This window comes from Peromyscus californicus, unplaced genomic scaffold, assembly GCF_007827085.1.
Source record: "Peromyscus californicus insignis strain IS unplaced genomic scaffold, ASM782708v3 Scaffold_3__1_contigs__length_106647218, whole genome shotgun sequence".
NCBI lineage: Eukaryota > Metazoa > Chordata > Mammalia > Rodentia > Cricetidae > Peromyscus > Peromyscus californicus.
In genome coordinates this window covers 14,106,446-14,122,313 of record NW_026294551.1, presented here as the reverse complement: position 1 = coordinate 14,122,313, position 15,868 = coordinate 14,106,446, and the positions used below count along the sequence as shown (strand labels likewise).

Sequence of the window (15,868 nt, the reverse complement as noted above, 5' to 3'; positions counted from 1 at the left end):
CCCTTTTAATATTTAGAATTTGCATTGAACATCAGCTCTTGCTCCGTAGGCCTGCCTTTATGTGTGACTTGGTCCTTCTCTCTTGCCTCTTTCAATCCACTTTTTTTTCCTGAACTTTTAGTTTTTTACTGTAGTGTAATGTGAAGAATTTCTTTATCTGGTTCTACCTATTTTGTGTTCTATGTTCTGTGTGCCTCTTTTATCTGGATGGGCATCTATTTCCCTAAGATTGGGCAATTTTCTTCCATTATCTTATTGAAAATAATTTTCTGTGACTTTGACATGGGATTTTTCCTCTTCTGTGCCCATAATTCATGAATCTGGTCTTTTCACACTGTCTCAAAGAGCCCCTATATTTTATTCTCTCATATATATTTAAATTTATTGTTGGCCTTAACAAATGATCCATATTCTTTGACTTCTCATTACGTCTGACTCTGTTTTCTATGTGAGCCATTCTATTGGTCAGGGTTTTCACTGAGGTTTTTATTTGACTTCCTGAAAATTTAATTTAATTTCCAGTGTTACTTGTTTGCTTTGTTTTCATTCCTGTTTGAAATGAGCAAGCAGCTTTATTGACCTATAACCTACCTTGTAGGCTAGGCTGCTGGCTAGCAAGCTTTAGGGACCCCCTGTCTTTGCTTTCCCAGAGCTGGGATGATAAGTGTGCACCACCATGCCTGGTTTGGTTTTTGTTGGTGTTATTTCTAACATGGGCTCAGGATCAAGGTCATGCTTGCAAAGTAAGCACTTGACTAACTGAGCTGTCTAGACATAGTAGTTTATAGTCATTTATATGAATATTCTTTCTTAAAATGCTATATTTAAACAGCTAGGCTAATAGGAGTATTTTGAAATGAGCAAGCAGATGTGAGCAAAGAAGAAAAGTTGAAAGAGACTTACTGAAATGAAAATACTAGAGACTGAAATACTGTGTGGGTTTGAATGTAAGAGCAGGATACCACTATAAAGTGACTTTCTGGTAATCTTTAAAATATTTCCCTTGAAGTTGGACATGAAAACAAAAATGATGGAAGCAAAGTTTTATGAAGAAAAACTTAAGCTGCAACAGAAACATGATGCTGATGTGCAGAAGGTAGGGTATATACACTTATGTTGTATGCAGTATTTGCTGTGCTCTGGGTCTTGGGATGGGACACGCATCCGTCCATCTAGCAACATATTGGTTGTTTGATAATAGTGTATCTTATAAATGGAATTTGTTGAAGTAAAATCCCATCAAAAGTCATTTGTAAACTTTATTTGTAAAATGTATCTATTTCTATCCTATTTTTACATTACCTATTACTTTTTCAACTCTTGTCTTAAGGCTGAATTTCATATAGTTTTTACCATATATGATTTTTTGCAACTCTGTGTGTGTGTGTGTGTGTGTGTGTGTGTGTGTGTGTGTGTGTCTGTGTAGCTGAAGAATCTAGGACTAGAAAATGCTCTACCAGTAAGCTATTTTAAGACAGGACTCACTGAATTCCTCCACTGCCCTTTCCTCATCATCTTCTCACCTTGGCTTCTAGAGCAGCGGGATGACAGGCTCCACCCATCAGGTTTTGCACCTTTCATGAATTTGCAAGTAAAATAGCAATTGTAAATGCTACTGTTTGTTATATTCTAATTGTTGTATTCTGATTCAGTTTCCTTTTTTAATTAATTAATTAGATTTGAGATCATATTGTTTCCCCATTAGGGCTCAACTTGGGATTCTCCCACCTAGGCCTCTTGAGTGCCACTCCACCTTACTTTTTTAGGTTCAAAAAGAACTCTCGGTCCCTTCAGAGCAAAGACCCAGAGGTCTATACAATAGATCTTTTATTTCAAATAAAGTTCATTTTCCTGAGGGCCAATAACTGCCAAAACAAACAAAGAAACAAACAAAAGACCAAACCAACAACTTTTGAACTTAGTTCTGTTGGTATTGACTGCATGTAGTTAGTGTAAATGCTAGCTAGCTTCCTTTTTGAGTACAAATCAGATTTGTGCTTTCCAGTTTTTCAATTTGTCTGTCTATCTATCTGTCTGTCTATCTATCTATCTATCTATCTATCTATCTATCTATCTATCTATCTATCTATCTATATCTATATCTATTTATTTATGTAGTCACTTATGTGTGTTACTGGTTATTGAGCCAAGGATCTTTAAATGCTAGGGAAGTACTACACCACTACTTGGCTACCTTCCCACCCATTTAAAAAAAGTTTTATTTTGAGACAGTATGTCACCAAGTATCCGCCTTGCCTTAAGCTTACTCTGATCATCCCGAAGAGTTGGGTTATAGCTCAGCATTACCACACTTGGCTCCAAGTTTTCAATATTTTGAATTAGATTATTATCTTCCCCAGTGTCTCAGAAAACATCTGCTGTAGTTTGCTATATAGAATTATAGTTCATGCTATATTTTTGTAATTATTAAAAATTTTAGTGTTAATGATGTGGGTTTTTAATGCATAAGGTTTGTACAATAGAAAGTTTGCATGTGTTCTTTTAACACCAACCCTGTTTCTGCTTCTCCAAACTGAATAACAAAGACAATTAGCTGGGCATAAGAATTCCAGCACTGGGGTTCCAGGCTGGCCTTCAGCACATCTGTAGTCCAGGCAGCCCATGGCATCATCATCCTCTTGCCTTGGTCTGCAGAGTAGCTGCTGTGCACCACCAGAGTAGTGTACACTGCCAGTCTTGATGGCTCCGGGGAGAGGGATCCTGTCTCAAAAATTAGACAAAGGAAAACAAAGTAGGGGCAGAATCAGAAAAGTGAGGCTACAGTGTCATGCATCCAAGCATCTCTGAAAGAGAAAATGTAAGAGATTTTAGTCAAGTGTATTCTTGATTCATTTTTGTGTGTGTGTGTGTGTGTGTGTGTGTGTGTGTGTGTGTGTGTAAGTGAAGCATGTATAAGGGTGTGATTGCATTGCATGTGCCTGTGGAGATTAGAGGCCTACTTTGCATGTTTTCCAACTCATTTTCTGAGGCAGGGGCTTTCACTGAACCTGGAGCTTACCATTTTGGCTAGACTAGCTCACCAGTAAATGGCCCCCTTCCCTGGGATCCGCCCTTCTCTGCTTCCCTACCACTAGAGTTTTAGTGCATGCCACCATGTCTGGCTTTCATGTGTGTACTGGGATCTGAACCCAGCTCTGCATGCTTGTGTAACAAGCACTTTACCCACTGATCCATCTTTTCGTCCTTCATCTTTTTTCTAAGCAACAAGAAGGAAGCAACTCCTTATGTATTTGAAAAAATGTGTTTATTTTCCTTTCCTCTTCCCATTCAAATGATAAAAACAATAAATATTCTTGCTGTAATGAAAAAGTTACCTTTGTAAAATTTATGTAATGATATTTTATCATAAATTTATGTAATGAAATTTTATTATAAAATATCAAAATGAAGTAGAATCATTTGAGAAATAATGCATTAATGTACAGGATAAATGAGTTTGAAAGATGTTTGGAAGAATCATGGTGATAGAGTTTGAAATAAGCTTTTTGGTATATGTATGTCTCAGTTACCTTTCTCATCATCATGACCAATGCTTGACAAGAAACATGTGAGAGGAAGGCTTTCTTTTGGCTTATAGTTTTAGAGGATACAGTCTACTGTGATGGAGAAAGTTAGGGGAAATGCATCTCTGTGGCAGTGGGATGTTGTAGCAGCTGATTGCTTCATATTTGTGGAATGGGAAGTAGACAGGACAAGAAGTGAGACTGGGTTATAAACCTCCATGCCTGATACCCAAAGCCCCATTTCCTCCAGTGAGGCCCCAGCTCCCAAATGTTCCACAATCTCTCAGAATAGTCCGACCAGCTGGGAACGAAATGTTCAAATACCTGCACCTGTGGAGGATATTTTATATCCAAACCAAACATTCCACCCTGGGCCCTGTAGGTTCATGGCCCTCTCAAGATTTAAAATGCATTCAGTTAAGCTTCAAAAGATCATAGTCTTCCAGTTCCAGTGCTGTTCAAAAGTGCAAAGGCTATGTCTGAGACTCAAGGCAGTCCTTTAAATGTGACTGTTTTTAAATTAAAAAGTTATGTTCCTAGCATGTCATGGCACAGGGTAAACCATTTACATTCCAAAGAGGAGGAAGGGAGAATAGAAAGGAAAGACCAGACCAAAGTAACAAGGAAACTCATGGAAACTACCAAACCTTCCAGCTCCATGTCAGGCATGTGGGGCTTATGGCAGTGTCATCTGGGCTCCGTTAGGCTTGGGTAGCTTTGCTTCTCCAGCTCAGCTGCCTATGACACAGGTGGTCTTTCTTGGGCCATTGCCTGGTCTCAGTGACTTTCTAGAACCTAGCACTGTTAGTTCCTCATTCTTCATAGTTACAAAACCAGCACCATATGGACAACATGTCTTCATGCTAACTTGAGCCATAGCTGAACCGCCTCCTGTGTCTTTGAGGTTGAACCTGGTAAAACACTTTGCTAGGTAACCCTGCTTGAGTGGGATTCCCTGCTGGCTCTCTTTGTTTAGTCACTCTCTTTTCAAATGAAAAATGTTAGGTAATTTTGCATTGCTCTATAACCCTGCTGGATGTGTGAAGTCTTAAGCTTCATGGCTCCTTTCCTGTTGTCCCAGGACTAAATCTGTGGTTTCTCTGTAAAGGCACTATTCTCTTTAACAAACACACATGTTGTATCCCCATCTGGCCTGTCCTCAACTTTAGCTGGATTCAATTTTTTTTTGCCAGACTATATATTTCTTTCTGTTCTCATTCTCTATAAACCTGACTAAGACAGTAAATAGTAACTATGCCACATCCTGAATTAGTGAGATAGTTTTGTTGTCTCATAATTTTCTTTGTCTATGACTTTTTAGTTAAACTTCATGTATTTTCAGGATATGAGCAGAATGCAGCCAAATTCTTTGCCAGAATAAAACATGAATGTCATCTAGCCCAGTTTCTGAGAGTCATAATTCCTGATACAACCTCAGACTGTCCTTTACTGTCTCCATTTTTATTGGCATTCTAGTTTCCTAAACTTGAGCCAGAATAGCTTATTAAACTCTGCTTTTGGAATTTTAGGGCTTCTTTAGCCTGCAGCTCTCAGGTGTTCTTCTTTCCTCCTGCAAACCAGTTTCAAAGGCCTAAGAACCACATGGTCAGGCTTATCACAACAGTGACCTCACTTTTTGGTGCCAATTTATTATATTAATTAATTTCATACCACTAATACCAAATACCTGAGGAAAAGCAGCTTAAGAAGGGAAAAATTATTTTGACTCATGGTTTGTGGGGATATGGTCCAGCACCCATAGGGTTGAGACTGAAGTGAGAAAGATAAAGTAAAATACTGCTAATAAAAACACCAAGAAAAATCCTTTGGCATTGTGGAACAACTTTTCTTGCACTTGGTTGAGGGTATGTGGGACTAGAGCTGTATGTACTCTTAAGAGCAGCAGCCAGACCCATTCCCACCTCTCTCTGGTTTTCTTTTGAGCTCCTGGGTAATATTTTCTACTGTTTATTAACTCTCTTCCTTTGATTATTTCTGGGTTTTTTATTATTGTGAAGTATAAAATCATGGTTACATTTATTAAGTGGTTAAATGTGAAAAAAATGGTAAGTATAATTGCTGTAAAAGTTATTAAGTTTTTGAGATTTTGAGTTCATTTTTTTTCTGATTCATAAAGCAGAGCTAGATATAAATGGAGCCTTTCCTATATCACTGTCCATATGTCTAGGAGGCCTTGGCTTTAACAGTGAAAGAGCAGAAGGACACTGGTTGGTAGGACCCCAGGCTCTATTCGCTGGAAGATGTTGCACTCCAGTGCAGTGGAGTGGAGTGTACCGCCCAAGTTTCCAGTGACTTCTTTCTGCCACCTTATGACAACTTAATTTCCAAATTCTGTTTTAGAGATTCATGTAATTCATATTCATAGCCTTCTTAAAATTATAAGTGAAAATTCTAAATAAAACATTGTGAAGTGAGTTATTCTAGTGTGTTAATATTTTTATCAGTGTTTATAAACTCATTTGTGTATATAAAGTAATTTTGTATTTAGGTGGAATCATTTATGAGATTGATAGACTTGCAAAATACTTGGCTCACTTGTAATTACTTATCCTGTACTTAATTTTATAAACTAAAGTACTGTACTTTGTTTTGCAGATTTTAGAAAGAAAGAATAATGAAATTGAAGATTTGAAAATCTTATACAAAAAGAAACAAACTGAAACTGAGGAGACTATAAGAAAACTTGAAAAGAAAGGTGATGGTGTATGATGTGAATCTTCTAATGACGTTTTGAATTTATTTTAATGATTTAAAATTTAAAAATAAAATTTAATTTTTGAGATATGAACTTTCATGTGACTAGGTAAAATATGTGTGTGTTTGAGAGAGAGAGAGAGAGAGAGAGAGAGAGAGTGCAGTGGCAACTGGGATTAACAGAAAACTTGTAAAATGTATTTCCCATTTACACATTCATTGAGAAGAATAAAGAAGACGTGTAATTAAGTATTAAATTGGCTACATTATGAACCAAAACATCAAAATTCTCAGGTATTCACAAGAGAAATGTTGTGTTTTGGAGAAAATAACTTTTGTTTGATTTTGTAAAGTTGGACATGTTTTGGAGAAAATGACTTTTGTTTAATTTTGTAAAGTTGGATGTGATTTAGTTCATTCAAGAGAGGAGTTCTTCCTACTGGGGTGGGAACTAAAGTTGGTGACTTGTGTGTGTGTACACACTGGGCAAATGTTTGACCACTGCATACATCTCTAGCCCACAGACTTGTGCCTCCATGTGTCTGTGTCCACTTGTGGATCTTAGCATATGCTTTGATACAGGTTCAGAATATTTGTATTACAGCCTTGGGATTAGTGAGAATGGAACTGAAAAATGAAGATTTGGTAAAGGAAGAGATATAGACAGTGGGTAACAACGGAGGACTAAGGGAGAATTTGATCTAGGATGGTGCCAAGGTTGTTGGATTTCCCCCCAAACCTGAATGCGGTAGAGTGGAGAGTAATATTTCTGACAGTTTAGCAGAGCAGTTACATGTGAGAATTAACCAGTGAATCAGGCATTTTTAGACTAATTTCCTGCTTTAAGCATTGACGAAAGTAATTAGGTAGTTCTTCATTTTTTTCTCTAATTGTTATCAGTGATAGCTAAAGTACTCTATATTTATTTATAGATTTTCATTCTTATTCTGTTTTATATTAGGCACTTCAAATACCCTTAAGCTTGAAAAACATTTAGGCTTTAATAAATGCTGTTTTCTTACCAGGCCTAGTGATGCATGTCTGTAATCCCAGCATTCACATTGGAACCTGAGGCAGGGGGATTTCAACTTTCAAGTAACTTAGCCACATAGTGGTAACCTATGACAAGAATCAACAGCAGCAACACGAACAACAAAACCACAACGCCACATATATTTTAAGGCTTTTAAAATGCACTCAAGTCTTAGTTTAATGTTGGAGATGTGAAGTAAAATACGTTGTGTGTGCTAAAGACCAGTGTCAGGTCCTCCTGGGTCCTTCTCTTATTATTGCATAGCTGAGGTATAAGAATTTAAGAAACTTTTGGGACAATAGTTCTGAAAATTCCATTTTAAAGTAAATAAAAACATAGATAAGATGTTACATTGAAGTAAAATTATGGCTTAATATATTTCATAATTTAGTCGATTCAAATATATTAAAGAAAATTTCACTTAAACTATGGCATTTTAACTAGAGGAAAGAGGGCAATAGCTTTTAAAAGTCTCTATTTTAATAGCATAAAATTTGAAAATGATTTTAAACTGCTTAGGAACAACAATATATTGCTAGAGTAATGTATCCTATATTCAGTCAGCCCACAACTTCTGTGAACTTGTCTATATGGAACTGTTATGCCTTTGAATAAAAAAAAAGAAGTTGACATATCTTTCTCTTCAATGAAAATAGTCTTTTAAAAGAGGAAATTTGCAAGGAAATAGATATGATGTCCTAAGTGATTCATTGGAGAAAGAGACCTGATTTTGTATAAATTAGAGGGATTTATTTCTCTCATTGCAAGGGGAGGGATCTATTTGGTGAGTGTTTTAAAAAGATGATCGCCTGTGCTCACATTCCATGAGTATATAAAGACAGCTGATGACATTGGGCAGTCAAACCTAGAACTGGTTTAACTATATTTTCATCCTTTCTGACAGTTCAGATCCTTATACGTGACTGTCAAGTTATCAGAGAAACTAAAGAAAACCAGATAACGGAACTGAAGAAGATGTGTGAGCAAAGCACAGAATCTCTGAATAATGATTGGGAAAAAAAGGTAAGCTCCTGAAGCCAGCCACGTGAGCTGTGGAAGGTGGGTCTGAGCGGAACATCCTCAGCAAAGCAGGGAAAGTGATTAAAAATTCAAGATAAGGTATATTTTCTTCTCAAAGTCTGTGGTCTATAAATAGTTTTTGTTTTAAAGCCATATTTCTTACTTATTTTTATTGAATTAATATTTTGCATTTTTTTTGTCATAGCCAGTAGGTGTTAAGCAAAATGATTATGGAAATAATGGTTTCAATTTGGGATTTGGGTCATTTCTCTCTTAAAATGCCAGGCACCATTAGATAACCCAGACTGACGTTTACAGTGCAGGCTTGTTTCGGTAAGTGAAATCCTTAGTGGATAGTTCCTGCTTGCGTGCACTGGTGAAGCTCTGAGGTGTTGGTACTGGGGCTTAGTGATCATCTTGGGTCACTTTTAAGTACTAGATGTAGCACACAGACTTCATCCAAATTACAGATTTCACAGTCAGATTGGAAGACGTGCTTACAGTAGTCAAACTGCCTATATTAAATTTGCGAAGTCCAAGGGTCTTTACTCTTCTTGAGCTCGGGAAACTGGAATGAGATTCTTGGGACTCTTGCTAGCCTGGTCCTGTGCTTCCCGCCTGCTTTCAGCTTCTGTTTTCAGTATCTTCTTGTCAGGTGGGAATTCGCGCTGCCTTTGTTAGTCTCTAGCCTTTCTCTCTGTTCATGGATGCTGAGTCAAAAGCATCTGTTAGACTCTTCTGAACTCCTGCTTCCCCATCTCACAGTGGCTCTGGGTCCAGGGAATATACGCTTGATTCCCAGTAAGATCAAAGGAGGAATGGCCATAGGCTAAGAGCACCTTTCAACCTCTGCCCTAATGCTTGCTACTGAATCCTTGTCTGGGCTCCCACTTCTGGCTCTGCTTCCTTTACCTTAGTTCACAGAGATTTTGTTAAAGCTCCATCCATTTAATCAACATAACATAAGAATATCAATTAATTAAGACCTTTGTATATGACGCTTGTGATGTAAATTCTTAGTTACCAGCCTTGCTGTATATTCTACTCATAAACACGATCTTTGTGTTTATTGTTTGTATTGATTATGGAATCCCAAATGAGTATCTTATTGGGATTTGCATAGGTGAGGAAGCATCTTCACATTTGTATTGTACAAATGAAATAAATGATACAGACCTTGAGTTGCTATTCACAATGAACAACAATGAGATTATTAATATTTCTGTTTGTATATTTTGCAGACTACTAATAATGTTGTTTAATTGAGAAATATACTATCGATCAGATTTACTTACCTTCTACCCAAGACAGAAAATTCCTTTAGTATTTACCCAGCTATTGAAATTTTCTGTTAGAGAAAGCAGAGGAAAACATTGTATGCTCTTTGTATGATGTTGTTACTTGTGGTTTTAGATTCTTGTTCAGATCACTTTGTGCATATAAATAGGAGTATTGGAAAATATTTTTTGAATTTCAAAATAACATATTCCATGGTCGTGAGAGACTCTTGACTTCATTGTGCAGCTCCACAATGCTGTAGCAGAAATGGAAAAGGAAAAATTTGAGCTTCAAAAGCGACATACTGAGACTATTCAGGAATTGCTGGAGGATACAAATGTGCGTCTGAATAAAATGGAGGGTGAATACATGGTACAGACACAGTCCACAGTAAGTATTTTTCTTTTCTCTGTTTCACTATTCACATCTATTTTATGTTCCATGTCCTCATTTTTCACTGATAAGCATTTTATAGAAATAGTTACTAAATTTAAAGAAAAAGCATTACTTTCTTACTTGCTATAGTGACAGTGGACAGCACCAGAAGTTCACTAAGAGATCAGACTCTGGATTGCTCAATGTCTTAATCTCTTAGGAGTGGTTGCAGATTTTTTTTTTATCATTAACTTTTAGTTCAGAGAGAATTATTTTTTTCTTTTTAAAATTTCTTTTTAAACTGAAGACACGAGTGTTTTTTGATGATATTTAAAGTTGGTGTAAAGGAAATTAGAAGTGTTACTGCTCTGGTATATTATCTTAGTCGAGCGTCATGACTGAGGCACGTATATCCACATGTCACTTGGAGAAATCGCAAATCCCTAACAGTCTGAGTGTCTTCTTAACTCTTTAAATGTTAAGTTTTCTCATTTCTGTGATATGAAAATAATAGTATTGGCAATAATAAATTAATATGTAAATGAAGTTACATAATAAGCTTTCAATATTTAGATTCTTTGAAAATGTAACATATAAGAATTATAAAGTTATATAAGTGAGAAAGACTCAGTAAGACACTAATTAATACTTGCTTGAGGATGGGATTTTGGCCTCCATTCCTTGTAAAAGTGACAAAACAGAGATGAAAAAGTCAGAAATGAAGATGAACAAAAACCACAGGAGGTTAATAGAACTTTCTGAGTTTGTATTAGTTACATTTATGCCATTGTGACAAAATACCTTACAGAAACTGTACGCAGAAAGAAATTACTGACAAACCCAGTCTACAGAACCTAACCTTCAAAGGCTCTCCCCTACCTGGAGAGTGTCCCACCTCCTAAAGGCTTCACAGGCTTCTGAAGCAGCACAGCTACCTGGAGACCATGCTTTCAAAACATGAATGAACCTGTGGGAAACAGTTCAGATTGAAATCATAACAGCATTGGAAAGGCGATGATCTGACAGGTTCAGGAAAGCACAGGGCTCTGGGAAGCATGGCTGAGTTGTTGCACACAATCTGTGGAGGCATCAGGCAGCTCCGCAGGTCTGCAATATGGAGTTGTGAGGTCGGTAAGAAGAGGCAAGAGTGAAGGCATAAGGATGTTGATCATAATGCTTCTGCATTTGCATGTGGTTGAAATGTCCCTGATGCAACTTTCTAAAGTGAGAGACTAAGCTTACGGAGCACAGGTTCATTTGACTTGTAACTCCTCAGGGAACACTGGATGATTATCTGGAGAGAAGAAGCAGTCTCAGAATCTGCTGCAGTTTGCTAAGAGCCCTCCGAACCCTTTGAATTCTTGGGGTAGCAGGCTGTAAAGCACCACTGCCCCACCCTCCAAAGAAAACAGTGAAAAACCAAGTTGCTTATAAGGAAAAGAGTATCAAGATGCCTTTAGACTCTTTAAAAACTCAGTGTTCAATGCCAGGAAACAGTGAGGCCATGCCTATAAGGTACATGTTAGAAACAAAATGTGGCCCCTAGTACTTTCCAAATGAATAAATAGTTTTATACACTAGCAGATCCCTTGGGTTTACACATGCTGAATGTCACTATAGTGCTTTTAGAAATGGTATTTGTCATTATTTTGAGCTCTTAAATATTTTTTCATTCTTTGTTTATGAGAAATGTATTCATAGAAATCAATTTTTAAAAAGAGCTATTTATTCTGTCTCTTAGGTTTTATTTTGTGTTTTCTCCCCTTGAAGTTTATCACTGTTCTTTATTTTTATCTGTGAAAGCTTCTTTGGGTCTACCCTCATCAATTCATTCTTTAATAGGTTTGCTTCTGCTTATTTCATCTGTCACGCTTTTTATTTCAACTATTTTTTCATGCCCAGTATCTTCATTTGACTCTAAAAAAGCCTTCCTAGCCAATTTTTTCTTGTGTCATTTGTTAGTATCATCTAGAGTATATTTATTAGGTTAGATCTATCTGGTCTAATTAGACTATTATAATATACTATAATATATTATGAATGATAATGATGCATATTGCTGTCCTGGTAAGTTTTTACTGTCAACTTGACACAACCTAGAGTCACCTGGGGAGAAGAAACCTCAATTGAAGAATTGTTTAGATCAGATTGTCCTGTGACCATGTCTGTGAGACATTGTTTTGATTGATGATTGATGTGGGAGGGCCCAGTCCATTATGAGTGGCACTGACCCTAGGTAGATAGGTTTGATATATGTAAAAATGGTTAAGCATGATCTAGTGAATGAGCCAGTAACTAGCATTCCTCAGTTTCTGCTTTACTTCCTGTTTGTGCTCCTGCCTTGACTTCCCTTAGTGATGGACTGTGACCTGGAAGTGTAAGTAAATAACCTCCTTTTTTTTTTTTTTTTTTTTTTTTGGCCATGGTATTTATCACAGTAACAGAAAGCAATCTTGGACAATTGCATTGTTTGTTTAAAAATAAACTTGTTGACATTCTTTCAACATAGCTTCCATAGGTCTTAGTTATTTTGGACTGAGAACTCATGTCCTTTGGTTTGTTATTCTGATATGTATTTGGAAAAGCAGGAGATCAAGTTTTTTTATTGGTCCATGAGAGCTTGTGCTGCCTAGTTTTATGTCAACTTGACAAAAGCTGGAGTTATTTGGAAAGAAGGAATGTAGCACGAATCTTAACAGGTCTTATTAATAAAATCAAACTTGATGCCAGGTATTGGGGTGAATGCTGGAAGATCAGAGAAGCAGAACAAGCTACAGCCACCTCACCTCGCCAATTCCTCAGCTGATCCTCTTTCCTCAGACTGGATGCCTCTCAGGCGAACTGTGCTGCTCAAAAGCCTAAAAGTTTAACCAGCCTAGTTCCTGGTTTTCACACCTTACATACCTTTCTGCTTTCTGCCATTGCTTCCTGGGATTAAAGGCATGAGTCACCATGCCTGGCTATTTTCAATGTGGCTTTGAACTCACAGAGATCCTGATGGATCTCTGCCTCCAGAAGGCTAGGATTAAAGGTGTGAGTGCCACCATTTTCTGGCCTCTATGTCTGTCTAGTGGCTGTTCTGTACTCTGACCCCAGATAAATTTATTAGGGTGCACTACGGTATATTGGGGAACACAATATCACCACAAAGGAATGTCAATTTAGAAAATGCTCTCATCTGATTGGCCTGTGGGCAAACCTGTGATGTGTTTTCTTAATGATGTGGGAGAGCCTAGTTTGCTGTGTGTGATGTCGCCCTTGGGCTGGTGGTCTGAGACTGTATAAGAAAGCAGGTTGAGCAAGCTGTGAAGAGCGAGCCAGTGAGCAGCATTCCTCCATGGCTTCTGTATCAGTTCCTGGCTCCAGGTTCCTGTCTTTAGTTCCTGCCCTGACTTCCTTCAATGATATACAAGTGGAGGCAAAATAAGCCCTTGCCTCCCCAAGTTTCTTTTGGTTCTGGTGTTTTATCTCAGCAATAGAAAGCAAACTAAGATAGAGCTTGTTCAAGTAGTGAGGAAATGGTGAGCCTCAGGATAGAGACTCCTGAAAAGGCCCATTGGCAGCTTCCCATATGTAAGAAGCAGGCCTCACCAATCCTAAAGGAATATAACTTAGGAGAGAGATAGTGTCCCTAAGTTATAACAATCAGCTAATGGTCTTTAGAGGGAGAGGTGATCTTTCAATGAAAGAAGCCCCAACTTCATCAGATTTGTTCATCTTTTATAACTGCTGTCTTTTCTGTGTTTTCTCTCCTCCTGTTTCCCTGCCTCCAGCCCCACTCTTTTTTCTCTCTTCCTTCTTCATCTCTTTTCATTTTCCCCCTTCCCTTCACCTTCCTATTCCTCCATTTCTTCTCTTCCTATTTCCTATACCTTTCCCCTTTCTCTTCCCGTCTTCCTCCCCCTACTCTTATCCTTCCTCTACCTTCTCTTTCCCCTTCCTCTTCTGTTTCCACTTTTTCCCCTTCCCCATTCTTCTTCTCTTTCTTTTCCTTTGTTTGAAACAAGTCTTGCCCTATGTTTCTCAGGTTGGTCTGGTACTTAATATGTAGCTAAGGCTAGTCTTCCGTGCAAGCCTCACCAGTGTGTTGCCATGCAAGTTCTGCTTTTTGTGTCTTGTTAAACAAATCTCTCTCTACTGAGAGTGCAGGATAGTTCACCTATATGCTTTACTAAAGGTTTTAAAGTTTTGTTTTTACATGAGTTTTTAATCTCTCTGGTTGTTACTTTTTGTGACTAGTGAAAGATTGGAATCTAATTTCATTGTTTTCATGTGGTTTGTGGGAAACCAGCTCCCACCTTTTAAAGGTTTCCTATGAGAAGGAGAGAGGAATAAGAAATGACAGCTAGAAAGAGACCTAGAAGACGAGAGGAAAGACAGAAACACAGGATAGCCTCGGGAGGGCCTAAGTCAAAATCCACCGGCTCCTTCTGTCTCTTCAAAAGGGTTTTTTATAACAATGCCAAGGGGCAGGGCAAAAGACCTCCCCCTTGCTATATCAAAGCATACTGCACAGCCAAGTGCAGACCCTTCCAAACACCTAGTAACCACTCCTGTGGTCAAATCATCCCCTTATTCAACCCTGCTTGGTAAAGCAAGCTCAGATTCTCTGACCCTGAGTAATTTGGGCCTCCACAGTGGATGACTGCCTTTGTTTTTCCAGTCTCACTTTTGAGTCATTCTTCCTCTCTATCTGTTTTGGCTGTTGTGTATGTAACTTCTCTTCCATGAAGGTCTCCATTGTTTATGGCTAGCTAGTTTCTCTGGCTTAGCTAACACCATTACTGTTACTCTTGGTACTCAGGTCTTTCTTCCTTGTTGAGCAGAATTGTCCTGCCTGAGCCCTTTCCTTTGATGGCTACATTTTTTTTTTTGATGGCTACATTTTTTTTTTTTGATGACTACATTTAAAATCAGCTTTCCACATTTGGAGAATCTCTTTTCTTTAGAATATAATTTCTGATTTTTTTTTATGTTTATTGTTAAAAGTTACATACTTTGGGGGACTGGAGGGATGGCTCATTGCTTAAGAGCATTTGTTGCTCATCCAGAGGACCTGTGTAAGTTACCAGCAGCTGTACCACAGCTCACAACTATCTGTAGCTCCAGTTTCAGATGGGTGGATGCTTCCATAGACACTGCACGCATGTGGTGCACAGACATACATGCAGACAAGACACCAGACACATAAAATAAAGGAGCAATATTTTTAGAAAGATACTTTTTTTAATAAATATTTGTCACAGATTTTAACCCTTTACACATAGGTAACAATTATTTTACTTCACTGTGCTGTACATTGACTAGAGCTTATATGAAATGTTAAATAATGGTGGCAATCGTTTCTAAACCAAAGCTATTCTTATTTCAAAAGGTATGCAGACTCACAATTTGAAGAAAAGCTGCTTCTCTGTTGTCATTGTTTTGTTCATTGTTTAAACTAGCATATGAATAATGGATCTCATTATAGCATTCATGCACATTTTCTTCTTATTTGTCCCCCTTCCCACTCTTCTCCCTCATCCCTTGTGTCCCTCTCTGTCCCCTTGCTTCTTCTCCCAAAGCCCCTGTTGCCCTCATCTCACATGTGTTCCATTTCCCTCTTTTTTTTCCACCCTCAAGAGTTCTTCTTTCCTGCTGTTTCTAACTGCAGCATGCACATACACACACGTGCAGATGTACATACATGGACACATGCACATTCACAAAGTAAAATCTAGAATCTGCATATGAGAAAAAAAACCATGGGGTATTTCTCTTTCTAAGTCTGAGTTATTTTATTTCATATAATGATTCCAAGTTAGGATCATTTTCCTGCAAATATCACTATTTAATTTTCTCTATAGCTAAATAAAAATTTATATATATAGTATATAAAATATATATATCCTTCCTGTTAATAATGTATCTATCAAGAAAGATA

At 37.6% G+C, this 15,868-nt stretch overlaps 1 protein-coding gene across 8 annotated transcripts in view; it reads left to right on the top strand.

Annotated features, from left to right (window-relative positions):
* The window catches only part of Cep112 (centrosomal protein 112), a 494,900-nt gene that overhangs the window by 81,467 nt on the left and 397,565 nt on the right, over positions 1-15,868 (top strand). For 6 of the 8 annotated variants that reach the window (XR_008222117.1, XM_052755648.1, XM_052755650.1 and 3 more), the window contains exons 9-12: positions 1,010-1,096; positions 6,141-6,240; positions 8,177-8,295; positions 9,817-9,960. Coding sequence is in view for 7 of the 8 variants with exons in the window: in XM_052755648.1 (XP_052611608.1) it covers positions 1,010-1,096; positions 6,141-6,240; positions 8,177-8,295; positions 9,817-9,960 (450 nt within the window). In the remaining variant the exon portion in view is untranslated. Of the gene's footprint in view, positions 1-1,009; positions 1,097-6,140; positions 6,241-8,176; positions 8,296-9,816; positions 9,961-15,868 lie in introns of those variants that run through there. The other 2 variants (XM_052755649.1, XM_052755652.1) reach the window with 2 other exon arrangements.